The following is a 26,561-nucleotide window of genomic DNA, read 5'->3' as shown; positions in this document are numbered from 1 at the left end:
GTCTCAGGCCCGCGACCTCCTCCCGATGTAAAGCTACGCCCTCCGCCCTGGCCCAGTTAGTGAAGGAAGCGCACCAGTACTTAGGGATCGGCGGCTCCCTCCTTTTCCAATGTTTGGTGATCAACCGCTTGGCCGTGATGAGGCCTAGATCCCAGAACCTGGCGTGTGTCTTGTTTAGTTTGGTCCTTCTGTATAAACTGAGTATGCATGCCTCCCAAGTGTGTGGTAGTCCCGGGCCAGCACCGCGCGTTAGGAGAGACGTTACCTCCCTCCAGTATGTGTCTAGTGAGGGGCAGTTCCAGAGCATGTGTAAAATGTCCGCGCCTATCAGGTCGCATCTGGGACAGGCAGCGGTGTTGATCATGAAGTATTTGTTGATCCTATCTGGCGACAAGTATGCCTGGTGTATTATATACAATTGGATGGTGCGGAAGCGGGCATTGCGCGGGATGTTCATAGGGCAGGCTAGGATCATTGACCACTCCTTATCCGTCCATTCCCTCCGCCGGTGGGCCGCCCACTTGTCCCGCGCCGGATGTGTGGACCGCTGCGTGTGTAGAAGGAGAGCCTGTGCCAGCCAGTGGATGATGTGAGTACCGTTGCCCATTACATGTAGGTATTGCATTACATGGTGCATCTGCGGCTCCTCCCCAACATCCCCCCAAGAACCCGTGTATGCTCTCAGTATGGACGCATGGGTCAGGAACTGACCTGTCGGTAGACCCGTGCTCTCTGCCAGCTCCCCAAATGGGAGCATTGCTCCGTCCGCATATAGGTCGCCCATTGTCTCCACTCCAGCCTCCGTCCAGCACTCTAGAATGCGCTCTGTCACTGTTCCGCTTCTCCTGGGTGTGCCCAACAAAGGAATCGCAGGGGCATATGGCTTGACTTCCCGTGTCAGTTTCAAACTGCGGAGGAAACACTTGCGGGCCACCGCCACATGTAAGGGCAGCGGGCGCGGACCTTTAGTCAAGGGATGGAACAGTGTGCATATCTGTGTGTGCGTCCACGTGTACGTAGAGGTAGCCGTGTCATCTAAGTGCGTGCCACTTAGCCAGTGCGTCACCCACTGCAGCTGCGCAGCCAGGTAGTACATTTCCATATTAGGAACCGCCAGTCCACCCTCTGTCGCTGGGGAGTATAGTTTCGTCAGGGCCACCCGGGGCCGTCCCCCATTCCAGATCAGGCTGCGGATCATTGATTCTAGGTCTCGGAAGAATTTAGCGGGAACGTAGGACGAGATGTTGGCAAAGTGATAGAGCAGTCTGGGTAGTGCTATCATTTTGGTTAGAGCAATTCTGCTCGGTACGTTTAGGGGCACTCCAAGATACTTAAAGGAGGCGGGATACCAGGTCAGTCTGACACCTCCAAGGGTCACATCACATTCCTGTGTGTCACGGCTGAAAGAGTACACTCCGGACTTTGCCCAGTTGACTCTAAGTCCTGATACTGTTTCGAATGTCCGGAAAATATCCGACAATTCATCTGGCACTGCTGTGAGGTCTCGGACGTACAGAAGTAAATCGTCCGCGTACAGTGAAACCACATGTGTACCATCAGCTAGCGGGATTCCCCATCCCGCCCCCCGCGATCGTAGGAGCGCTGCCAGGGGTTCAATTGCCAGAGAAAAGAGTAGGGGCGACAGCGGGCAACCCTGTCGGGTGCCTCTGCGCACCCGCACCGCCTCAGAGAGTAGCCCACCCGTTCGCACTCTGACACTTGGCTGTTGATATATGAGGTCTACCATTTCCTCGAACGCACTTCCCAGGTCAAATCTGTCCAGCACTGCCCCCAAGTAGGGCCACTCCACCGAGTCGAAGGCCTTCTCGAGGTCCAGGACCAGACAGCCCGATCTCGGCCATTGTGACACTGCTTCCACCTGTACACGGAAGAGACGGCGGATATTGCGCGAGGTGCTCCTCGCTGGTACGAAACCATTTTGGTCAGTATGGACCAAGGCGGGGACCTCCGTGGCTAGGCGACGAGCCAGCAAAGAGGTGAAGATTTTATAGTCGGTGTTCAACATAGCCAGGGGTCTGTAGGAGCCCATGTTGGTTCCGTCTCTACCCGGTTTCAGAAGAGAGACCAGGTTAGCTTCATTTAGCGTGGCAGGAAGCGTCGAGTCCTCTATCGCAGCATTATACAGTTTGAGCAGTTCCGGGATCAGTATATCGGAACAGGTTTTAAAGAATTCGGCAGGGAGGCCGTCCTGGCCCGGAGATTTGCCATTGCATAGCGCGAAGATAGCTGCACGCAGCTCCTCCTGAGTGAAAGGCGCCCCCAGGTCTCCCCGCTGCGCCTCTGTAAGGGACGGTAGCGGGATGTTCTCTAGGTAATCAGCGATAGTCGCCGATGAAACCCTCAACTGTGACCTGTATAGGGCCTGATAATGCTGCACAAAGGCCTGATGTATCTTGCTCTGTGTGTGCACCACTTCTCCCACGGGCGTCTGGATGGCAGATATCGGCTCAGTACGGCTTTCTTGTCTGACTAGCCAGGCCAGCAGCTTTCCGGCTTTGTCGCTGTGTTGGTGTGTCCGCGCTGAGTGCGCCGCATAATTAACGTGACGCAGTCGTTCTAGCAGCGCCTCATGTTCCACACGGGCCTCACCCAGCCCGGCGTCCGTTCCCTCAACCGCCTCCTGTTCCCGGCGGAGCAAGTCAGCCTCCACCCGGCGCAGGTCGGTCTCTAGCTGTTTCTGTATACCGCCCTGTGTTCCCAAGCAGTGACCTCGCATCACCACTTTGAAGGCGTCCCACTCGACCTGCGGGGAGGACGCCGTGCCTGAGTTGTCAGTAAAATAATCCGCTACGCGTGCCTGCAGGGAATCTCGGAAGGGGGCGTCCAGTAGTAGGGTCGGCTGTAAGCGCCACATTGGGATGGGCGGGTGGGGGCGCTCCCAAGCTATAAGCAGCGTGTGTGGGTTGTGGTCAGAGTGTGTTCTGCCAAGGTATTGTGAGTCTGTTATGTGCGGTAGCAATTCCGATGACACCATATATCTGTCCAGGCGGACTTGTAACGAGTGCGCCCCTGAGTAATAGGAGTATATTCTAGTGTTAGGGTTGTGCGCACGCCATGCATCTCTCAGGTCCCACTGTGTCGCCCATTGGGTGAGTGCTTTAATGGCTCCCAGAGACGCAGCATCAGGCCTAGGCGGGGCCGAGCGGTCCAGCGCGGGATCCAATACCGTATTGTAATCCCCTCCCAGAACCCAGGGGACCCCATGCCAGGGCGCCAGTTTTTCCGAGACGCGTGCCAGGAAGCCCCCCTGTTCCGTGTTCGGAGAGTATATGGACGCTAGTACTATAGATTGTCCATCCATGCGGCCCTTCACCAACACATATCTGCCCTCCGGATCAGTCAGCTCTTCAATCATCGCAAAGGGAGTGCCTGGCTTCACCCATATGAGAGTACTCAGTAGCATACAGTTGCCCCCTCCATCTACGTCGCAGTGCGACCACCTCTGCCCTGTTCAAGTGCGTTTCCTGCAGAAGTGCGATTTGTACCCGGTGTCTTTTCAAGTATGAGTATATCTGATAACGGCGTGCTGGTGTGTGCATACCCCTAATATTCCAGGTACATATTTTGGTCGCCGTCATCGTACATCAGTATATTCCTCCTCCCCACCCCCGCAACCACAGCCCAGCGCCCATCCACAATCTCTCCACCGCCAACTCTTCCCTGGCCACCCCCCCCATCGCACTCATGAATGATTAGGAAGACATTAAACAGGGGGGAAAAAACATGTAATAACAACACCCAACTGTAGGGAGATTCCCCTGAAATACCAAAAGGGCAGCAGCAAAACGGGCCACCGTCCATACTCTTTAAAGAAGAGGGACAACGATTCAAGTCTAGGGGGATCGTGTGCTACTCACGGTCCTGACGAGTCAATTAAGTGTACAATAAGGAAGATCAAAGCCCTTCCCCGGGCCTTTATGGACAGTGTTAGTACCCAGAGAGGCAACCCTGTCGTGTGCTATGGGGCAATCCGCTCGCCGTATCCGGCAGCGGGGAGTCAGGAGCGCCATTACCACCAAGTCTCTGGCGCCGGGCAGTCCCCAGGCCATGCAGGCAGCTGGTGGGCGGGAGAGAATGTACAGAGCTGCAGCATGTTCCCACGTCCCATCCTCCTCGACAGTGGCTGCATAGCCGGACAGGTACTCACTGCGCAGGTTCATGTCTCATGTCCTCAGGCCTGCGGTGGACATCACGGGCAGCGGTTGAGAGGTTCAGGTGCTCCGCAGCTGCCCGGACTATGTTCACGTCCCCGCCACCTTAGCTGGGTCTGGAATAGTGATCCGCGTGTGCCTTCAATTCAGCATGTCCGCTGTTTGAGGCGTGACTACCGGTAGATCCACCGACTGTTGGGAGTCCGGTATCCCGTAGATTGCCTCATCATCGCTAGGATCCACTCGCGGGCTGGGGGCCTGAACTACATCCGAGGTCGGCGAGGCACTCAGCTGGGAGACCCTTCGGAGTGCATCACGTTGTTCTTGGATCATCTGGTCCGGTGGTGGGGAGTGTCTCGTCGGTTCTTCTAGGCGACCAGTTCCCTGTTCTCTATTCCTGCGGCGACGGCGTTGTCCTCGTGGCCGTGGTCGCGGTCTCGACTCATAGCTTTGCGCCTGTCTGGGCGTTGAGTTAATGCCACTATCAAGCCATTCGTTGACCTCCTCAGGAGTATTAAAGAAGTAGGTCTTGTCTCGCGCCACCACTCTCAGTTTGGCTGGAAAGAGCAGTGAGTACTTGAGGCCTTCGGTGCGGAGACGTCGTTTCACGTCTAGGAAGTCGTGCCTTTGGCGTTGCACCTGGATGGTGTAGTCCGGGAAAAACATCACGGTGGTATTGTCAATGCGAACTTCCCCAAGTCTTCTGGTTTCTCTCAGGATCGCGTCTCTGTCCCGGTAGTTCAGGACTTTGAAGAGTAGTGGCCTCGGGTTAGCGCCTGTGGTGTGGGGTCTCGTGGGTACGCGGTGTGCCCGTTCCACTACAAATTGAGCCGATAGCGTGCCCTCAGGCAGCAGTTCCCTCAGCCAGTCCTCAACTCGTTGGGTAGGACGAGGGCCTTCCCATTTTTCCGGGACACCCACAAGTCTGACGTTGTTGCGTCTCGCCCTCCCTTCGGCATCCTCGGCGCACTCTTCAAGGAATTCTACTCTATTGAGAAGGTCCTGTACCTGCTTATCTGTTTGCGTGACCTTGGGTCCAAGGTCCGTCACTGTGCCCTCCAGTGTTCTGGTCCGATCAGACAGTTTCTTGTGGTCATCTCGTAGGTGAGTCAAGTCTATGGCAACGCTGTCGATCTTTGACTCCAGGGACGTCCTGGTCAGCTGGAGCGATTGTTCCATGCGTTCCATGGCGGCCAAAACGCTGTCCAATCTCGCGGTCACCTGGTCGGCAGCCATCTTGCGCAGTGTTTTGTTCGTTTTTCCCGTCGGCAAGGCTCCTCCGGTGCCAGTGCGGGTTCTCACCCCTCCGGACATGTGCAGGGCGTCCTGTTTAACTGTGCGGTGTATGCGCTCGGATACTGGCGAGCAATACCAGCAGTGCCTGATCACGTCGGTGTAGCAGTAGGGCCGGGCAAGCAACCGCCAACAGTTTGAGTGAATCCACACACCCTGCAGGAGGCCGATGACGCAGCAGCAAGACGCCTCGTGTTAATTTATTATTTAACTAACACTGTTTCGTCTCAGGTCTCTGCGTGGGGGGTCCGCTGGGGTCCTCGGGTGATCTGGGCATTCCAAGTGACACTGTGTGGGCGCTGGAAGGGCCAGGAAGGCGGGACTGCAAGTCCAAGCCCGCCGCAAATGACACAGGGCGGTCGGGCCTTTGTGACGGTGAGCATCGGTGTTGTCTCTTACCGTCCTCCAGTTTGCTGTCGGCTCAGCAGTTGTGTCCGCCCGGGTGGGGTGAGGTGCTCTCTGGGCTGAGGGTTGCGGTCTGGTCTCAGCACCGCCAGTCCACTGGTGAGGATAGGCGCCGCAGAGCCGCGTCCACTCCTGATGTGTCCAGGACCTCCACCGCAGCGCGGGAGGGGGGTCTCCGCTCGCAGCCGCGGCTGACCCACCGGGTCTGTTGTGCAGGATTAGGCGCCTCGCACCTGGGTCGCGGCTGAGCGACGATGTTGGTGTCCCAGGGGGCCGCCGTGCATGGAGTCAGGGGCCACGGTAAATGGCGTCCGCCGCTGTGGCTGCGCCGGCCGGGCGTCTCGCCCTTCCCCAACCCAGTCCTCTATCAGAATCTCCGAGGACAAAGCGGGGGGCGGGAGCGAAGCGGCAACGCGGCCCCAGGTCTCGGGTTTTGCGTGCGAGGGCACCGCTCAAGTCCGGCCCCGCGTTCTGCGGTGAGGCCCGTGAGGCAGGCCCAGTCCGTGGGCTCCCGTGGTTTTACTGACCGTCTGGGTGGCGGCCAAGTCCGCCTGCTGCTCTCAGGATAGTCCGGTGCTGGTGCATTCGGTTCCCGGAATCGAAAATCAGCCTGCTGGTCTATTAGGGCTCCGGGACGGTCCGCCCGTGATTTCAGGCAATTCCGAGCGTAAATGGCGGAGAATCGGCCCGGGGAAGGGGAGCTCGGCTCGGCTCGGAGCTCTACCCGGCTGCGACCTCCGCCATTGCGTGCCAAGCCACGCCCCCCGTGAACTCACAGCTCGATACCTGTAGAACATAGATACAGACAACAAGTACACAAAAAAACACTAAGTGACACACATCAAAGTTGCTCTATACACTACAAGGAACTTCTTATAGTTACTGCTCATTGGACATGAATGACACAGATATTTACCAGGTGGTTGCCCCTTATGGCATACCTACAGCCGCCTGTTGGGGATGTCGTGGACATGTCCACTTATCCCAATGTCTTTATACCAGTCACTCTGCGTCAACCTACAAATAAAATACATATTTACATTCCCTTTCTGAAACAACTTGTGTCTCTATAGCTGTTTCGTGTGAGACGAGTTTCCTACAACATGTATATGCACTCCGCATTCAAGCGGGGTAGTGTGGCTTGCCTCTTTGCCAACGCTAACCCACAGTTCACCCGATCTATTCTCAACCGTTCCCAAAGGGATATCTATCGGTTCTCACTTAAACCGGCCATTTCCCTGGCTCTTCTAAAAAACGGGGGGGGGAACCGGTCACTACTTCCTGACACTCCCTGCCACTTAGAGATTAACATAATGCGGCTATTCATTCCTCCAGGCTCTCGCATACTGGATTTCTACTGCAGCGTTTGGTTCACTCACTCCCCGCTTGTTCGCCTTTTGTTAGGCGGCATATTTAAATGGTTTAACGCGAGCGTCAGAACACGCCTCTCCAGTTCCGATGAGTTCCGATCATGTGATCCTCGTTTTAGGCGCCATCTTAGAGTTGTGTTTTCTATTCCTCTCCACTGTCAGTCAGTCAGTCAAAGTTCTTTATTTCGATTAATTAAAATCATAAAAAGCAGCAACAGTACATGCATACAAAAATATGGGAGACAAAATAAAATTATATACCAAGTACGCAATTGTGCAAATATTCGCAAACATTCATATATATATACATTATTTACATTAATTACAATATTTACAAAACGTATAAAATATGTAATGATGACGATGTTCATTCCAAGTTTAAAAATTCACTCTAGAAATTAAAAACATAAAAGCATTATATGTATTAGCATAAAATATAACAAAGTAGCCCCTTCTTCTCCTACTGTAGATGAAGCATACGGGTATTACAGTTTGTTTTATTAATCCTCGCAGCTGCCACCAAGAAGCTTGCCACACTAAAAATAGTGTGCACACTACCCAGTAATTGCAGATGTAGAAGTGCTGGTCTAACTTGCACAAAGGCCGCCTCTCGTAAAATGGGGTATACATTTTTTTTACGTGCGTTTGAAAACCTTTCACAAAACATAATTAGGTGGAGGGTGTCTTGTGTTGAAAAATTATCACAGGAGCATGGTGGCGATTCTTCCGGTTTACCCCATTTCGGAAAGTAACCTAAGTTCAGATGTATTAAGTTGAACCTGAATCTTGTCAACAAAAAGCGATGAAAAGGCTTTGTGACAATCTTCAGATAGGGTTCAATTGAAGGGGAAGTCTGTAGAAGATAAATACTTCTAGCACCCAGTTTTTTAAGCTCCTCCTCCTCCCTGTCTGCCTCCAGCAGCGACCTAAAATTTTGTTTGATCCAAACCACGTCCTCTTTCCTAATACCCTCTGGGGCTGTATAAAGTTCAGGGCGACCCAGTCTGGCACACGCCGCTCTAACGTATGCCAGCCAAAGTATGCCATTTGCCTTGTCGAGGGCTAAACAGTCCTTAAGAATAAGGTGGTTAAGGGTGATTTCTTCGTTAAGCCACGTCTTTGCCCAACAAATTAGGGGGGCTACCTTTAACTCGTCAGTAATGTAGCCTAAACCCAATTCATTGTGGATTGACAAAGTCGGAGTGGACTGAGGAACCACCAGCAATGATCTAAGGAATCTGTTCTCTGCGGTTTGAATTTTGCCCACAGTGGCATAACCCCATATCGAGGCCCCGTATGATGCGATCGCGCAACATTTGGCCTTATATATTTTGAGTATGGCCTCCATGGGCCTAGCTCCCAGTCGTTTGGCAAAGCTGAGAAGGGCAGATGTAGATCTTCTAACCGCATTGCTCTTTTGTTTCTGCTGTGGGCCCCAGTTACCCCTCTCATCGAACAACACTCCGAGGTAGGTGAAAGCCGGTACCCTGGAGAGTTGATTACCCAGGCATCTAAACATGTTTACCTTCCTGATCTTCCTTCGGCCACCAACAATCATGATATGGGATTTACTGCTGTTTACTTTTAGATCTAATGACTCCATAAAGGAGCCAAAGTTATCCAACAGCCTCTGTAGGCCTCGACCTGTACGAGCGATAAGTATGGCATCATCCGCGTACAGGAGGACCGGAATACCCTTTCCCCCTGCACGCGGAATATCCGCACCTGCCCCCATTAATGATTTTTCTAGGCCATTGATGTAAATTGTGAAGAGAAGGGGGGCCAGAATACAGCCTTGTCTGACCCCCCGCCTGGATTTGAATTGGCCCGTGCACCTCCCGTCCTGTGTGACCCTCTCCACTGTACAAATTCAATGGCACCCTCGATTTTACAGAAGCTTAAAAATGCAACAGATTTGAAACGCCAACCGATTGGCTTAAAAAAAGGAGAGGGGTTTTGGAGAGTTAGACAAATATTTACACGTATTTACAAACCGAGTCTTTTCAAACACATATTTATAGTGCTTTCTACACTTTAAACCCCATCAAGTTTTGCGAAGGAGAAGTTTGTTCCTATAAGTGATATTTATACCATGTTTTATATCACATTTCACATGGGCTGTGGCCACCATGTAAAATTACTCCATCCAGTGCTGGTATTTCTGTGATGGTTAATTATTGCAGTCACACTCACATCAGCATGGTGAATAGTGTCACAAGATTGACCCCACCATCAGAGTGGTCTACAAGGAAGTGCACATAGTACTTGTCACTCAGTTCCTCTATCTATGTGTGTGCCTCTACTTTGTTCCACTCAATGACATCATTCAAACCCTGTCGGTCAGCCCGTTCCTGATAGATCCAACGGGCCGCGTTGGTAATCAGTCTATTCTCAATTTGGCCACATATCGCGCCACATTGGTTGAGGAACTCAGTACGCTGATTGGGATTGTAAATATGTGCTGGGTTCAGGAACCCCAACATCCCTCCAAAGTCCTTATCACCCTTCTCCTCTAGCCTGGGTTTCTTGGCACCACCCTCCGGTCGCCAGGGTCTGCTCAGACCTGGTTCGTCATTCAAGTCCCCATCAGGATTATCTGACTCTTCTCCGGTATTGTCATCTGTTCTCTGAGGGGAGCAGGAATCGTCTTTGGGGGGTATAACCAGGCTGAGAATCATCCTGAAGGTCCTGAGTCTCCAGGCGCCTCTTCAGGTAGGTCTGGCAGAGCCTTTCAAAGGCATCCAATAAAGTAGCGGCCTGTGTAACGGTGACATTAAGTTTAGTCTTGCCTTTACCCTTAGTTGCCACCCTGTTATCCGTAGGAGGCTCACGCCTCAGGTTTTCCCCTGTCTGGGGGTAAGTGAGTGCATCTAACCGCTAACTAAATATTTATTTGACTCAGGGGTTGCAAGGCTGAGGACAATGCCCTCTTCAGAGAAGCGCCAATGGCATCTGCTAGCTCCTCAAGGAAGAGCTCTTGCCTCTCCTCAGCAGCCTCCCAGAATTAATCAAACCCACCTGCCATGGTGATCAGGAGAGAATTTGAGGTACTAGGCAGGAATATACAGAAAAACTCATTACCAATACTCTCTAACCGGCCTCGGTAGGCTTTGATGTACCAATGCTTGATTCACTGCAATTGGGGAAGGGTTAACATCGCCTTCTAGATACCACTGCCCTGCGGGAAAAGCGACATAGAATTAGTGACTTTATGTACACATGAGAGGGGAAGGGGGAAAGAAACAGGATGTCGGCCAATGTGGTATTAAACTGAAGTTATTCCTGTATGCCACTTTTGTTGGCTAGTGTTATGGAATATTCTCTGTTGGTCCAAAGGCTTACGCCGTCGACGTTTCGACCCTATTAACGCCCGGTTTGTAGGTCAACGCGGGTCTTCATCGGGACTGGGGGGTGGGAAAGAAGTGATGTCGCCTCTGCGACCCGGAAGAGGCGTGCCCAGGCTTGACTTGTGAAGAGATCACGTATTCTTGTTGGTTGTGTGTGCTCAGGCCCACACGAGGATTCAATCTCCCACTTGAAGGGTAAAGGAGCCTAGTCGGTCACCTTGTTCATTATAGTCAATCTCCACATTTAAATTCGTTATGAGGTATGCTGGCAATCCCACTTGAAGGGTAAAGAAGCCTAGGCGGTCACTTTGTTCCTTATAATCAATATCCTTCGTAATGTTCCTTAGGATGTTTGCTGGCAATCTGGGATTCCTTATTCAAAATTCCTACAACTCGATCTGACACGATTCGTTTCCTTTCCGTTGTCAGTTTGTCGACAAAGACATCCGAGCGAAAACTGACAACGGAAAGGAAACAAATCGAAGGGAAATCACGTCACAGCCCGGAAGATGCCGAGGAATGAATTTGCGGAATGCTCGAAGGGAGAGGCAAAATTCTGTCAAGACAAACGCTCTCCACAGCCACGCCCCCTACCAGGGCCTGCTGGTCACCCGATGCAAACAGCAGCTTCAGGAGGTCGAGTGAAGACCAACCTCACCTTTCCCGCAGCGAGACTGTCTGAAACACACAAACAGCTTTGTTTAGCACTGTGCGTTTAGCGTTGGGAGCTGCACAGGGCCCCTAGGGATTAATCCACACCCTGCATCTGCGGGAACGCCTATAGGGGAAAGAAGAAACCCCCTACACAGCAAAATATACAGTATTAAATAAGCAAGAGAAAAGAACAATCCCAGGTGCAGCCCTGCCAAGTGCCACACATCAGGCGTTAGACTAAAGCATTTCAGTGTGGGGTCCACATCACTGCACTGAAATGCAAAGTCATGCATATTTAGCACCTCCCTGGCTGTCAAGGGGCGTGAGCACTAGAATGCACCATTTTTGACTGAAAGATCAGAGTGGCTGCAGTGCGCTGTGCGCTGTTTCTGGCAGGCTTAGGGGCTGCCTGAGCTCCAGCTCAGATGCTACTGCTACAATGTAACAGATGGATTCAATTTACTGCATTGGCCGCAGCATTACTGATTGATTTCACTGAGTACAGGAGGAGTCAGTGAGTGGTCAATGGCTACTAGGGATAGACCGACCCTGATAGTCAGCAAGTGAGATCAGGCGTTAGTCTCAGACTCACAGTAATAGGCAGGTGGGTCCTGCCGCAGCTGCCTGCGGCGGCAGTTGAAGAATGTTTGGCTGCTCAACTGGTGCCAATCACATAGGCTAGTGTACAGTTCGCCACGACCGGTAAGAATCATGATGAGGCGGCGCCAACAATGAATCTAACCCCACCGGCAGATGACTGAACCATGGACTGGTGGCCAGAGTAGTTTGCAGCTGTTCAGAAAACCTGTCTGTGCAGCAATGTAGCCTCAGTCATGCCAGGCATCCTGCGTTGCGAAAGGCGGGGTCCAAATCGGGTTGAGGAGGCCGGTCAGCATCAATCTGGCTCTCGCCAGCTGTCGACGCAGGTAATGCCCCGCCAAGCCCCTGAGGTATGATTTCAAAAGTTGGCAGTGCTAATGTGCTTGCACGCACAGTCCATGTGGTATGATTCATTGTATTGCACTTTAATCATAGGCATGCTTCACAGTTGACCTATAGGCACACGTCACATGCCTGCTTTTTTGCAGAGGATGCAGCTAATTATGGGAACAGAATACCGTTTCTTGTGGCCATGTTGAGGTGCTAGCTTTTTGCAAACGTGCTTTTTTTGGGATGTGGTACTTTGGAGGCTGCTCAGTGAAGTAACAGCTGGTGCTGCTGTAATTCTCACATGCAGGTCTCAGCTGTAGACTGGAAGCATGCCCACCCTTTGTTCTCAGACTCCGGGGGCTCATTTAACATCTACAGGCTGGCTCCAAACAATGTCTTGCCAGAAGGGTGGTGCAGAGGGCGGATAGGTCCAAGCAGAGGCTCACAGCAGATTGTCTCTCTTAACTGGGACACATCCGTCCTTCATTACAGAGGGAAGGTTGTTGGGCTTTTCAGGGCACCAAACAAAACCAGGAGTGGAAGCCATCTCTCACCCACCTTCCAGCGGATGGGGTGCCAACTGCAGCCTAATGGCCACTCTAATCTCACCCCGCATGATAAGAGTCTGGGGCAAAGGTCTGCAGGCCTCATTCATGGGCTGAAAAGTGTTGTATTTTAGGCAAAAGTTTGGGTTTCAAAGGGCCAGGACACATTTCTTTCCCAGAGAAATGTAGAAGCCATTGCCATGTACAGTACCTATCAACTGAAATGAACCACTCATATTCACAAAACTGTATTTTTTAGTTCATGAGGATTAGCTGTTACTGCTTTTGGCTAGGTTAGTGCCCTCCCACTTCTCTTGCTTTACAGCAGTTTTAAGCTCTTTTTTTAGAGTTTCTTGTTCCTCAAATGGGTGTAATTTGTCATATTTAACTGTTTCCCTCATCTTCATTGATTGATTTTGCTTGCCAGAAAGTGTCACTTATAGTCGTTGAATGTCACTCTTAATTACACTGAAATTATGAAAATGTCACACATAAGCAATCTGAAACCTTGCCAGCTATACATGAGTAGACTATCAGAGTATACAACAACAGTATTAATTAGTCAAAGATATCCAAAATGAAGGAAAAACACTTACCTGGCTGCTGAGGACCTGATTTCGATGCTGTTAGGAATGCCTCCTAACGGCATTTGCTCCGTCCAAATTGGATTGGGAACGTGTCTTTCCGACCGACTCGGAAAGGTTTTCGAACTACAGAGTACGATGCGAGTTAGGTGTTAGGAATATCCCAATCCAAACCCGAATGCATTTGGAATGACCAAGCAGAATTGTACATCTTTACGCACCGCGTTTCCGAATGATCGAGTACGATGCTAGATTGGACAGCCTTTTCGAATTGTACTGTCCAACTCAAATCAGAAGTCGGAATCAGACTCTGGCCCCCCAGCACCCAGAGCCTTCCCAATCAGGCCCATCGGGTACCCATGGGTTCCCCCTTTACCACCCATGCACAGTGTGGTCGCACCAGGGGGTGCCCGCCACAGGGTGCTCGATTTTCCCCAAACACCCCTTTCTTCAATGTGAGCCTATGCATTTGTTTGGAACAAAAGCTCCCATTGAAGTCAATGGGAGTCCCAACCAAATCGTATCTGGAAGCTTCCTGATGCATCATACTCCGTCAGTTGGACTCTCCCGATCCGATTCGGACGGAAACCATTTCCAAACCCATTTGGTCGGGAAGCTTTCTAAACCGCATCAGAATCGGGCCCATAGTCATAGAATGTCACTGAAATTATGAAAATGTCACACATAAGTAATCTGAAACCTTGCCAGCTATGCACGAGTAGACTATCAGATAATACAACAACAGTATTAATTAGGCAAAGATATCCAATATGAAGGAAAAACACTTATCTGGCTGCTGAGCAGCGAATAAAGAGGAAGTGCTTTATCTTGATGTTGGATATATAGGACTGGCACTATAGTTGTATTATTGATCTATCGCAAAGACTCTCGGGATTTGTACTTTTTGAATGAAAAATGTTGTTTTTCTAAGGCTGCTGAGCAAAACAAATTGAAGAGAAAGCATAATCTGAAGCTCCAGGTACTGACATAGAATTTGGACTTTACACAACTCCTTACCTAGACCCATTGTAAATGTATGCAGTAGCGCTGTGATGGAAATTTCCACTCAATGATAAATGGGTTTGTACCCCTTTCCTGAGTGCCGGACAGCGTATAAAACTGGTAATCTTACTTTTGTTTTATACTAGCTACACACTAATCCAGATTGTATCCTAGACTTAGGCCTTTCCCTTGGGATGTATGATGGAACAACGCGTGCAACTTCCACGCATGCCTATACTTCGCTGTTAATACCACGCATGCATCATTACAACGCATGCATAGACAGCTAACACTTTTATCACGAATATGGCTTTACCACACATGCCTTTACTACAAAAATGTTGTTGTAAAGTCATGGTTGGTAAAAATATATACGTAGTAAAGACACACACAAGTGCGCACAATCATGTGCACTTCCGGCTGTGTTTACCTACCTGCACCAGTTGGATGGGGCGTGATGTTTGTTTTCTAACTCTGTAGGGGTGGTCACAACAGGAATGGGGCTGCTGTCATGGGCTTGCACACACTTTCTGCCTGCATATCCTCCAAGGAGGTGGCATGTCGAGAAGCCGGCACTCAGCCGGATAAGCTGTAAGTGGTACCTTTTTTCTTTTTTTTTTAAGCCCCTCATATGTAGTCCTCACGCACGATCCTATACAGTTTGTCTGTAACCAACAGTTGTGCGCCATTTTACTCTCAAGGTATTTCTCAAGGCCCTAACGTTCTCCTTGGTGCGCACAAGAACCTTTCAGAGTTGATGCACACAGGCTCCTGCCCAGATTGCATGTCGCAGGGCCCTGGTTACAGGTCGAGGCTGTGATGGGCGGAGTCAAAGATTAAACTCTCCAGAGCCCGGCCGTAAGTTGGGATGTTGTTTCCAGTCTGGCCTCAGGGTGGGCCCTTACCTACACTACTAGGCCCTTTAGCCACTTGCTAGTCGACCACTGCCCCTTGACCCATTCACAGTACTACTGCCCGGCGCTGTACCCTTTTTCTGTCCCTGTCCCTCAACCCTCCCCCTTCAGCAACCCCATTTTCCTAGTCTTGAGCCCTAAACCTGTCCCCTGCCGCAGCCCCCTTTTCCTGTCCCTGACCCTAAACCCCCCCTGCAGCAACCCCATTTTCCTAACCCAGAGCCCTAAAACTTCCCCCTGCTGCTGTCATAAGGCTCATGACTATTACCAAGCACCCTTTACAAAGAACATGCCTTTAACACACCAATCTGCTTTCGTAGCAAAGACATTCTTGGTAAAAGCATATTTGAGGTAAATGATTAGTTGTAACGGACATGCGTGATAAATGCATGTTCGTTGAAAAGGATGCGTGGTCATGGTCATGCAGAGTTATGACCATGTTGTAATGGCCGTTTCCTTTTCCTGGTAGTACGTAATCCAGAATTTGCTTTGTGACCTGGAGGGGGACACAATGTGTGATGGCGTAGTAGGCATAAGACAACTGTCAATACCCCACATTTTTAATACTGTAAAATGTATATAAATATTAAACATTAAAAACATGAAATTGTGACATAAAATTATACATAATATTATATTGAAAAATCTGAAGAATTAAAAAATGTAAATAAATATTTAATTCCCATCTATTACCCTAAAATTCCAACAACCCCAAAAGAAAAACAATTACATTGCAAACCCAAAAAATACACATTATTTCAAAGATAATCACTATAAAATGACTAATGTTATAAAAAAGGTAAATAAAAAATAATAGCTATCCAAATTATTACAAACTATTAAATGATTGATAAAATCAATTATGTAAATAGGCAATTACCAAATAAATAAAAAAAAACTTATTTTAAAATTATCTATCAACTAGGTATTTACATTATCAATTTCCAAATTAACATATTAAAACTTATAAAAATGAATGTATAATCAATTAAAAAATGTAAAAACAATTCCCACCCTATTTCCCCACAAACTCCACAACTCGCAAAACAAACTGACATAAAACAGTCATAAATATTAGCAAAGTAAAAAATGCACTAAAAAATAATTAAACACTATTATCAATAAAATAACACCTTATAACACAACCATTACCCATACATTTAACCGTTAAACTATAATATATATATAACTATATTTATCACCCACATAAAAGACCTACAAATATATATTTTCAGGTTCTATATTTTGTCCCCCAATATTTTGTCTCACCATATTTTTAAAAATATTTTTAGTCTGAATACCCTGATTGCAGCTCAGAGATCCACTCTCATTGAACCAATGACCCCACATTTTGAGAGTAGCTGGGCATTCTTCTGTCTTTGAAATTCAAGGCCCAGGCACTGGCTGTAGATCACAACCCTACTATTATTAAATCAGGGGGGCAAACAGCACGACTGCACAGTCAAAACTAGGATGTTTATGGAATGTAGTGGCAAAGCCATGTTTGAGGAGTGGTCAATGCCCTCAAAAAAGTTTGAAAGAGACCACATCTTTTGTTTTACGCTAGTTCCCTTGGTATGTTGCAGGATTGAAGATATGGCAGTTAAATGCAAGACTTCATAAAGTGAAATAAACTATATGACTATGGTTGTTAGAGAACCCTCTGTGCACCCAAATAGTGGAATACACAAAGCCCCTTACAGGGCACAGCATTCTCATATGAGTTCCCAGTTTGCCTTTTTTCTAGCTAAATGGCTATTGTGAATGAAAACGATTTCCTCACAACATGGAAAGCCAGGAGCTTTACTTCAGCTCCACATGACTAAATGCATTTTCCTGTGTTGCTCTCACTGAACCTGGCAAGCTGAATTCTCTGTAGGCACTCCCAATGTTTTGGCTAATAAGACAACCAAGTCAAAGTTTCTCCTCACTTGTAATCGGGGGCAATAGGTCCCCACTGCACTGCCATGTGACTGGATTTGTTAAGAGGTTATTTTACACTGGACCAAATCAATTTAAATTAAATACATTTATTCCATTGTCTATCCCTTTATTTTCAGAGCCTGAAGTAGTGTTTGTGAACCAGGATAAAGTCCAGAAGGTGGTGAAGGTTATCCTGACGCAGACTGCCACCATGAGCTGTGAAGTATCGCAAGCCAAGACTGAGGTTAAATGGTGCAAGGATGGAAAACAAATCACCGCCAGCAATAAGATTAAGGTGGAGTCTGATGGTAAATCCCGAAGGCTGGTTGTGGAGCAGGTGGAGAAGAAAGATGCCGGGGATTACATCTGCGAAGCTGCTGGGCAGAAACTCAACTTCAAAGTTCAAGTTACTGGTCAGTCAAATATCTACCTGTAATATTTCATTGAGTAATTCTTTTCCTACTCTAGGTTCATATTTACAGGACTATGATGTAGGTTTCAGTTTATACTTAACAATTCAAAGGAAACCCCCTTGATTAAGGTGTTTGAGCAAATTCATAACCTATTTATAATTTTCCAGCATCTGTTCCTTTTAATGTTAGCCTGTGTCCAGACTCGGCTGATGTCTTGTCAAATAATGTAGTGCCCTAGTGTGTGTGCAGGAAGGGTGCATAGTGAGACTTGAATTTCTTTGCACAAACAACTGAGAAACGTTGTGGTGACCATACCCATAGTAACCTACAACATTTACTATTGACTCTAGCTTAATGCTTCCTCCAACTTCAGCACTTCTATCACTTTATTAGGGAATGGCTATTCCAAGCTTAGACGACCAGTAATTGAAGTTTTATTCTCTGATACAGAATGACACAAAGATAGGGAAAGGAGAGTATGAAGTGAAAGTAGACACTTGTTTTTCTTTAAACATTTATAGCAAACAGGCACCTGTCCTTTCCTCCATGGTGAACAGATTGACAGGTGTTGAATTAGGACTTCACACAACTCTTTACTTAGAGCATTTGTGAATTGTGCACCAGCGCTGGAATGGAAATGTCACTTCCATTGTAGATGGGCATGTATCCCTGTCCTGAGTACATGTGAAACTGTTAATCTTTAAATTTGTTTGATATGAGCTTCACACTGATCCAGCATGTATCTGATACATATGCCTGTCCCTGGTAATGGGCTATCCTGAACCTGTTTTGTGCCCTGGAGTGGCACACAAATTGTGCTTGCATATTGTGCATAAAACAATCGTCCATGCCTTAGATGTATCGCATAAGTTGTTTATGGTAGTGTACCAAGTTTTGTGAATTTTTTGCGTGACCAGACATTTTGCTCTGTGTCATAGAGTCTGTAGTCTAATGACATCTCTCATGCAAAGTTCTGCTTTATGTGGACCCCCTAGAAACGTGCATGGAAATCCTGTGCATGCGTGTAGAGACTGTGTGTGCATGTGTACGTGTGTGCAATGAATGTGTGTTACATGTATGGTAGTAGGACTCTGTGTGTGATATAAGTCTGATACCAAGGGCGAGTGGAACCCATTTTGAATGCCAGTGGTCTAGCATGATACAAGTCAGAGGTTGAGGACAGCTTCTCCAAACAGTATATTGTCTGAATTCCTGCAGTTGGAGGATGTGGATACCAAGACACTAAAGTGAGAGAGTACAGTGACAGGCCTTCACATAGAAATTCAACGAGGACATTGTTAGCAAAATGTTGCTTATCAGTTCTTCCTGAGAAATACAATGTTGCGAGTGGTATAGGAGAATGGTGGGACTGAAGTTTCTCTTGTTCAAGTAATTACGGGCCAGATTTATCATGGTTTTGCATCGCCCTTACACAACACAAAGGAATGCAAGTGTGACAGAAAACCTTAGTGAGATTTATCAAGCCACGCAAGGCCACCTTACATGGCCCTGTATGTCTTGTTAAATCTGGAGTACAGCAAGGCAGCTCAAATCGCTGCCTTGCATTACTCTGCCCTAGGGAGGTCTTTCAAGGGTGGAGCATGGGTGTTACCACACATCCACCCATATATTTTGTTGTGTTACCCAATTTACTATTAGTGGTAGACCTGGGAATGGGTAAAAATACGACGCCTCCCCGAGAGGAAGCGTAGCGAGGAAAAATATCTTTATTTCTCCTTGTTTTTTCCTCTTTCTACATGTTCTGCATTCTGAAGCACACATAAAATGAAACAAAATGCCTCTGAGAATTGTTTTTGTACAGGAAAGTTCCTTTCCTGCACAGAAACAATCCTGCCTACAATGCAGGCACCCTTGCATCATGATGCTAGTGTGCCTGCGTTGGTGCAAGGCAGCACATTGTGTGCCAGTGCTAGGAAAGGACAGGAATGTGCCACTCCTCTTTGTTCTACTTGACCAAGAAAGTGAGTGCTCTGCAGAGTGCTTAAAGATCTGCTGTGTAGCCAGGAATGGTGTCTATCTTACTGCCAGTCATCCAGAGGTGAGAGGACATCAAATAAAATTTGCATTCTTTCCTGGAGGAGCGGAAGGCCTGCTTTAAGTGCCTAGAAAATTGCCTGGTTGCTGAGAGAGAGAAGGAGTGTGCCTGGTCCCGCAGAAGATATTTCCCAGGAGGAGAATCCCAGCATGTTCCTGGTGTGAGGAGATCTCAGGGAAAGTTGACTAGTACTTGCAGAAGTGTTGTGTGGACTTGACACTTTGTTGTCTGAATGTACACCAAGGGTTAAAGACTTTACACTGAGTTGAGCAATTGATCAGTGGGGGTAATATCATTTTGTTTGTTCTCATCACCTCTACATTTCGGAGACCAACATTGCTAACTATGCCAAAACTCGGTGGGCAGTCTGTATCCACACTGGTGGTGTTAAGATTGAGTTCTGCACCTTTCACATTAAAAACAGAGCAGCTTCTTATCCAACATGAAAAGCCAATGTTGACACTGGTGTAATCATTGGATCAGAAACCTAAGTATTTATGCCCAGCCATTCAGTCATCTGTCCCCAAACCTGAGCCTTTTTCATATTTACACTCAATTCAAGGTTATAGATTTTTTTCACCTTGTTAATCTTCGGAGTGCTTGAGACAACCTTCTTTTTACAGATAGCATAACGTGTATTTGTAAAGCGCACTTTCTCCCAAGGGTGTCTTGATGCTGAATAACAGATGTTTATTGTTACCCAACTCAGTGTTACTCATTTTATCGACCTCAGATGGATGAAAGGCTGAGTGTGCCTGTCGGGATTTGAACCTGTAACCATAAGATCGAACACAGGCCTCTACAGTGGATGAATTAGTTCACTAAGCCACCAGACCCGGCTGCCATATTACAAGGCTTGCTTTTAACATCAGTTACAAAATAGATAGCTCTCCCTCTGTGCCCTTTTGTTAAACGTATTCAGTACTATCCCAAATATAATGATAGAGGGAAATGCCTTGAATCTCTGTCCTGTCACTTCTGAGATTACCTTACTTATATAATCCCAGAGTTGCTTCAAAGCAGGGCATTGCACAATCATGATCGTCATCCATGTCGAGGCAATAGAGTATAGAAATGTAAAAGATATTTGCCATTCATTTTCCAGCCGTTGATTCAGCAAGTATCAAGGTCTTGTTAGATCTTCAGCCTCACAGAGAAAGTCGTACCACTTTATTTCTTTTCTCATCATGCTGTAGTTTGAAGTGTTTTTTCCACTTCGAAGACCACATTGGTGTCCATTTTGTGCTGCACTTCACGAAGGTAGTTTAATAAACCTAAATTTGGAAAGATTACAATTGCTCTTTAAGGAAAAGTAGTCCCATAATTCTCCAGTATTGTATCTTTTATAGATTTCCATGTTTGAATCTTCCCCGTCGTCATGGTGGAAGTCCCACAGTAACAGTAAAAGAGCAGTATAAAAACCAAAAGGATAATCTCCCTTCAGAGTCAAAAGTATTTAGTAACCAGTTCACCTCATTAAAGAGCATCCAAACTCCAGCCAATCACATTGCAGACCCCTGAGTATCCATCCCCTGCAGGGCCACCATACCTCAGATTTCTTACCACACGTCGTGTGTTAGGGAGTCTCCCTGGTCTCTGCTCAGTCACAGTGTTCTTACATTGAATTTTCCAACTTTCAGCTAGCAGTTCCTTTTCCTTATCCTTCTCTTCAACTGAGGTGCTGCTAGAAAGTGAATTTACTCCTTATTTCTGTATTTTCTGTAATTTCTGCAGAATTTCAGAGTCTAAAGAAGGGCTGTTTAGGCCCTGCAGGACTTGTGGAAAGTCCATGCTTTTCTCAGAGGACCCTCATAAAGACTGCCTTTACCCAAATCATAAACCCAAAGACTGTAAGCACTGATGGACTTTATCCTCAAAAACCCTCAAGAATCGTGAGGGAAGACTTCTCATTTGGCTTCAGAAGAGAAGATCTGTGAGGGAATCTGACTCAGAGAGTGAGGAGAGGCGTCATACCTCCTCTAAGAAAAGGAAGCAAGAGGATCCTTCTTCTATTCAGAGCGATCCAAAGAAACAAAGATTTCAGAGCAAGGAGTCTTCAGGGGAAAGGAGAACGAAAAAAGATCAAACTGGCTCATCTCAGTTGTAAAAAAGATCTGGTTTTGCTCCTCCTTCTGCACCTCATACTCCCTCACAAAAAATCCGCCCGTCGTCGGACCCGTCCACGAGGCATTCTTTGCCTACAACCATTGAAAGGGAGTCTCCGTCGACGGTTTTGTCAGCCACATCGACAACATCAACGGTTTAGACAACGACGGCTGTCTCATCGACGAAGATGGAAGTAGTGATGTGGTTGACGGCTTCGGTGAGGGGTTTGTTGTTGACGAGAGCTTCACCGTCGACGGTCCAATTGTGTGCTGCGCCGTCGATGAGCAACTCTGCCCCGCCGACGGATACTTCCTCACTGTTGGTGCAGTCTCTAGTGACAATCCCGTTGATGATCCCGTTGATGAGGAAAATGGACATGCCAGTCTCCATATCACTTCTACAGGACTTTTCCAAAATATCTCCTCTACCTCCTTCTCACCTCCTGGATTTTCAGGAATCCGAGGATGAAGGTCCGTTTGGCCCTGCTTACAGCCCCTCTCAGCTGAGAGTAACGTGCCAGCAATCTGATGAAGATGATGAACCAGACGACCCTTCGGCGTACTTAGAATGCGATTATTCCTTTTCGGACAGACGCTCTGGTACGCAACTTCTGGATACCTTCCAGTAGCATTACCATACTATGAGCAGGAGGAGGACTATCAACAAGAACCTTCCATTAATGTGCCAATCTCTTTAGTCACAGACTTACGTTTGATGCTGGATGACTATTATAAACGGTTCCGTGAGGGCAGTGTGGTCCAAAAACCAGTTTCTCGGCAAGAGGAGCCTGCCATGACTCCAGTTCAAGAAACCCCACTTGCACTGCCGTAACCGATGTCCCTACCTTCTCTGCAGATCCCCACTAGGGCATCGTACAGTGGTGACCATCAACTGGAAGAAGGAGAAATACAAGTCAACACTGATGCCAATATGAGTGGATGCATTATGTAGCTCATACACGGCCTTCACCCATGCTGCCAATGGCTGGCTCTCCCCTGGCAGATTTCGGCAGCTTCCACAACCTACTTGAAAAAGCGTTGAAACGCTTTGACCTTCCTATGCCTGTCAAGCAGGCAAAATGCTTCTTGTACAATTTCAAAGCTTCCACACAGCGTTCTGTTAGGGCAATCCCTATTACCGACTTCTTGTGGCAAGAAGGCATCAAGTTTATGAAGAATCCAGCTTTTGTGCCAGCAGTCATTCCAAAACTGGATAGGAAGTACCGGGCGCCGGAAGACTCACCGGCATGTCTCATCGGCCATCAGATGCCTGATTTGGTAATAATGCAGGCTACTCAAAGAAGATCTAAGAGCCCTGCTTCCCCATGTACCACCCCGCCAGATAAGGAAGGGCATAGGCTGGACAATATCAGCAAAAGAGTTTCCGCGCTTTCTGCTACAGCCATCAGAGCCTCCAATGCCATGGCCATCCTTGGGAGGTACGATAGGCAGATGTGGTCAGACATTGCACCTTTTCTGGAATTTCTGCCTGAAGACAAGAAGGAGGCAAAGGAGATCCTTTCAGAGAGAGAGAGAGAGCTGCATCGGAAGCTATGATGTGGCTATGGACATTGCTTCCACCGCCTTTAGGCAGATGGCAGGTGCTGCAGAGTTGTGCAGGCAAGGTTGTCTGAAAGGGACAGCATTTCACCCAGAAGTTCAGGCTAAGGTGCTGGACATACCATTTGACGGGGAGGAGCTGTTCGGCAAGCATGTTGATGAAGCACTTTAGGCTATCAAATCCGACACAGATACGGTGAAATATTTAGCCAATCTGCAACAGAAAAGGTTCTCTTCTTTTCGAGGAAGAGGAAGGGGTCAGTTTACAGCTCGGACCCAGCCTCAGCAGCGTTTTCAACCTTATTACCAGCAAGGTTTCAGACCTCAATACTCCGCCCAGTCCTTTTGGCAGATACCTGCACCGACTTACTCCAGGGCTCCAGCTTGAAGACGTCCTGCATCGGGAGGAAAATCCCATGGCGCGGACAGAAGACAATGAGACTCATTAAGCACCCGCCAACCCAGTCCCACTACATTCGGCTCATGATTGCTCCAAATTCTTTCTTCAAATGAACTCCATTTCATCAAACAGATGCGTGTTAAGACGTTTTCAACCACGGTCACACCCTGATATTTCTTCTACAACATCTGGTTTTTCCCCCAAGAAAGAATGCTCACCGCCATCTGCGCTTCTCACAAGGGAGATATAACTCCTTCTCGACAAGCAGGCAATCAAGATAGTACCACACAGTCAGCGCAACTTGAGATTCTACTCCCACTTTTTTCTCATAAAGAAAAGAACTGGAAAATGGAAGCAGGTCATGGACCTCAGGTTGTTGAGCAAGTTCATCAAAAGTCCACCATTTCGAATGCTGTCACTCCAGGAGATTCTCATTATCTTGGATTCAGGGGATAACATGACCGCTCTGAATCTTTTAGATGCATATTTTCACATTCCTATTCATCCAAAGTTTCCTCAGGTTCCAAGTAGCAGGGTGCCACTACCAGTTCAAGTTACTACCTTTTGGGCTAAAGCTTCGCCCAGGGTTTTCACCAAATGCTTGGCGCCAGTAGCAGCCTATCTCCGGCACTCCGGTCACCAGGATTTTCCCTACCTGGATGATTGGTTGATCAAGGCTCCATCATTTCAAGGTAAAGTCCACGAACACCTGCCTTCACCTTTTTCGTGACCTGAGTCTTGCTCTCAACAAAGAGAAGTCTTCACTCTTTCCTTCCAAGTCTCTGGTGTTTCTGGGAGCGAGGTTAGACACCGACCACTCAACAGCTTTTCCCACAGGGGAAAGAATTTCTAGTCTCCTAAGGATGGTTCAGTCCCTTTCTTTAAAAACGTTTGTTTCTGTGGGAATTTACAAATCAATGTTGTGGATGATGTCATCTTGTATTCCGCTGATTCCTCCCTGTCGATTGCGAATGAGGCCTCTTATGGAACATCTTGACGCCCAATGGATACAAGCTCGAGGCTCATTCGAGGACACTTATCAATCACACCTCAGATGATCAGGGCGATGTCTTGGTGGGCAGTAAGAAGCAATCTCTCCCAAAGGCCTATCCTTCCTTCCACCAGAGCCTTTGATGGTTATGACAGCGGACGCTTCCATGGAGGGATGGGGTGCTCACCTCCAGGAACTACAGGTACAGGGGAAGTGGTCGGACCAGGAATCTCTATGCCACATCAACCTGTTGGAGCTGAAGGCAGTATTTCTAGGGCTACGTTCCTTCCTACCAAGAATAAAAGGTTTGTCGATCCCTGTCCGCACGGACAATACAACCACCATGTTTTACCTTCAGAAACAAGGAGGAACGAGATCTCCGGCCCTCTCAAGTCTGGCACCAAGGATTTGGAATTGGTTGATTCACCACAACAACTCCTTATAAGTCCAGCTCATTCCATGGGTGCTCAACAAATGGGCCGATTCGCTTAGCATGGATTCCAAGCAGTGTCACGAGTAGGAATTGGATGGGTTTAGCTAGAAAAAAAAATCAGTGTTAGGGATCGCCAACCATGGATCTGTTCGCTACATTTCTCAACAGAAAATGCGAATTCTACGCCAGCAGATTCCCTCTGGGGAACGCCTTCCATTTCTCCTGAGAAGGGACGGTTGCTTACTCGTTCTTTCCATTCCCATTAATACCCAAAGTCCTACGAAGATGAAACAAGAACCTTGCCACATCATTCTCATTGCTCCGGCATGGGAAAAGCAAAACTGGTTTACAGAGCTGTTTCGCCTATCAGAGACTTCTCCAAAAAGTCTTTAGCCTTTGGAATGTCTATTCTCAATGGAACAAGGCCAAGTGATTCACCCGCAGATTCAGTCTCTTCACTTGTCGGCCTGGCTCCTCATCATACTGAGTTTGGTGACTTAAAAAAGTATGAGGAGTGCCATTCCATTCTTAACAAGGCCTGTGCTCCCTCCATGGTCAAGTGTTATTCAGCCAAATGGAAAAGATTCTGTTCCTGGTGTACAAAGCATTCCTGCCATCCACTCTCTTTTTTTTCCAGAGGAGGTTTTGCCATATGTCTTGTCACTGGCAAAAGCTGGCCTTTATTATTCTTCAGTAAAGGTTCATTTGGCCGCAATTTCAAGGTATAGGAGACATTTGAGCCAATCGTTGCTATGGTCCTGCAGATTGGTAAAGGTACAGAGCCTACCCACCCGTTCAGCCTGCTCCAGTGCTCTGTCAATTGAACATTATGTTGTCTCTACTCATGAGAGCACCAATCGAGCCAATTCACAAGTGTGACATAAAATCTCTCTCTTGGAAGGTGGCTTTTCTCTTAGCCATCACGCCTGTTAGATGCATTCGCGAAATTCAAGCTTTCTCAGTAACAGAACCTTACCTTCAATTCCAGCAGAACGGAGTGGTACTACGCACTAATCCTTCGTTCATACCCAAAGTGCCTACCACGTTCCATCAGAATGAACGTGTAGTCCTGCCTTCATTATTTCCTGCTCTGTTTTACACCAGCAGAGGGAGCTCTGCATTCCTTGGACATGAAACGATGTTTAAAGTTTTACCTACAAAGGACTAAGTCTTTTCGCAAGTCTACTCAACTGCTCATTGTCTTCTCTATTTCTTCAGCTGGCAGTCTAGATCCTATATTAGTCAACCTGTCAGGTGACGCCTTTGCTGTTCATAAAGCTGTTTCTGTGGCTGATCCTTTTGATAGTTGAGTAGAGTAGAGGGAGTCCTCACAAAGAGCTATGCTGACTTGAATCTGGCTACCAGTGCTGGCATTTATGCCCTCAGTTTCTGGTCAAAGATTTTCAGTTGTTGGTGCTGCATTTCAGTTTGGGGAGGACTACTGTCTAGCATGGAACTAGATGC

The 26,561-nt window shown here is 47.8% G+C and overlaps 1 protein-coding gene across 1 annotated transcript in view; it reads left to right on the top strand.

Moving 5' to 3' along the window:
• Positions 1-26,561, top strand: part of OBSCN (obscurin, cytoskeletal calmodulin and titin-interacting RhoGEF) — a 2,124,484-nt gene that overhangs the window by 306,013 nt on the left and 1,791,910 nt on the right. Inside the window, exon 16 of the mRNA XM_078665296.1 lies at positions 17,277-17,552. Within this exon, the coding sequence (XP_078521422.1) occupies positions 17,277-17,552 (276 nt within the window). The remainder of the gene's footprint in view (positions 1-17,276; positions 17,553-26,561) is intronic.

This window comes from Lissotriton helveticus, chromosome 10 (genome assembly GCF_964261635.1).
Source record: "Lissotriton helveticus chromosome 10, aLisHel1.1, whole genome shotgun sequence".
Taxonomy (NCBI): domain Eukaryota; kingdom Metazoa; phylum Chordata; class Amphibia; order Caudata; family Salamandridae; genus Lissotriton; species Lissotriton helveticus.
Note: the sequence above shows the minus strand (reverse complement) of the source record. Positions and strands in the feature narration are given on the sequence as shown.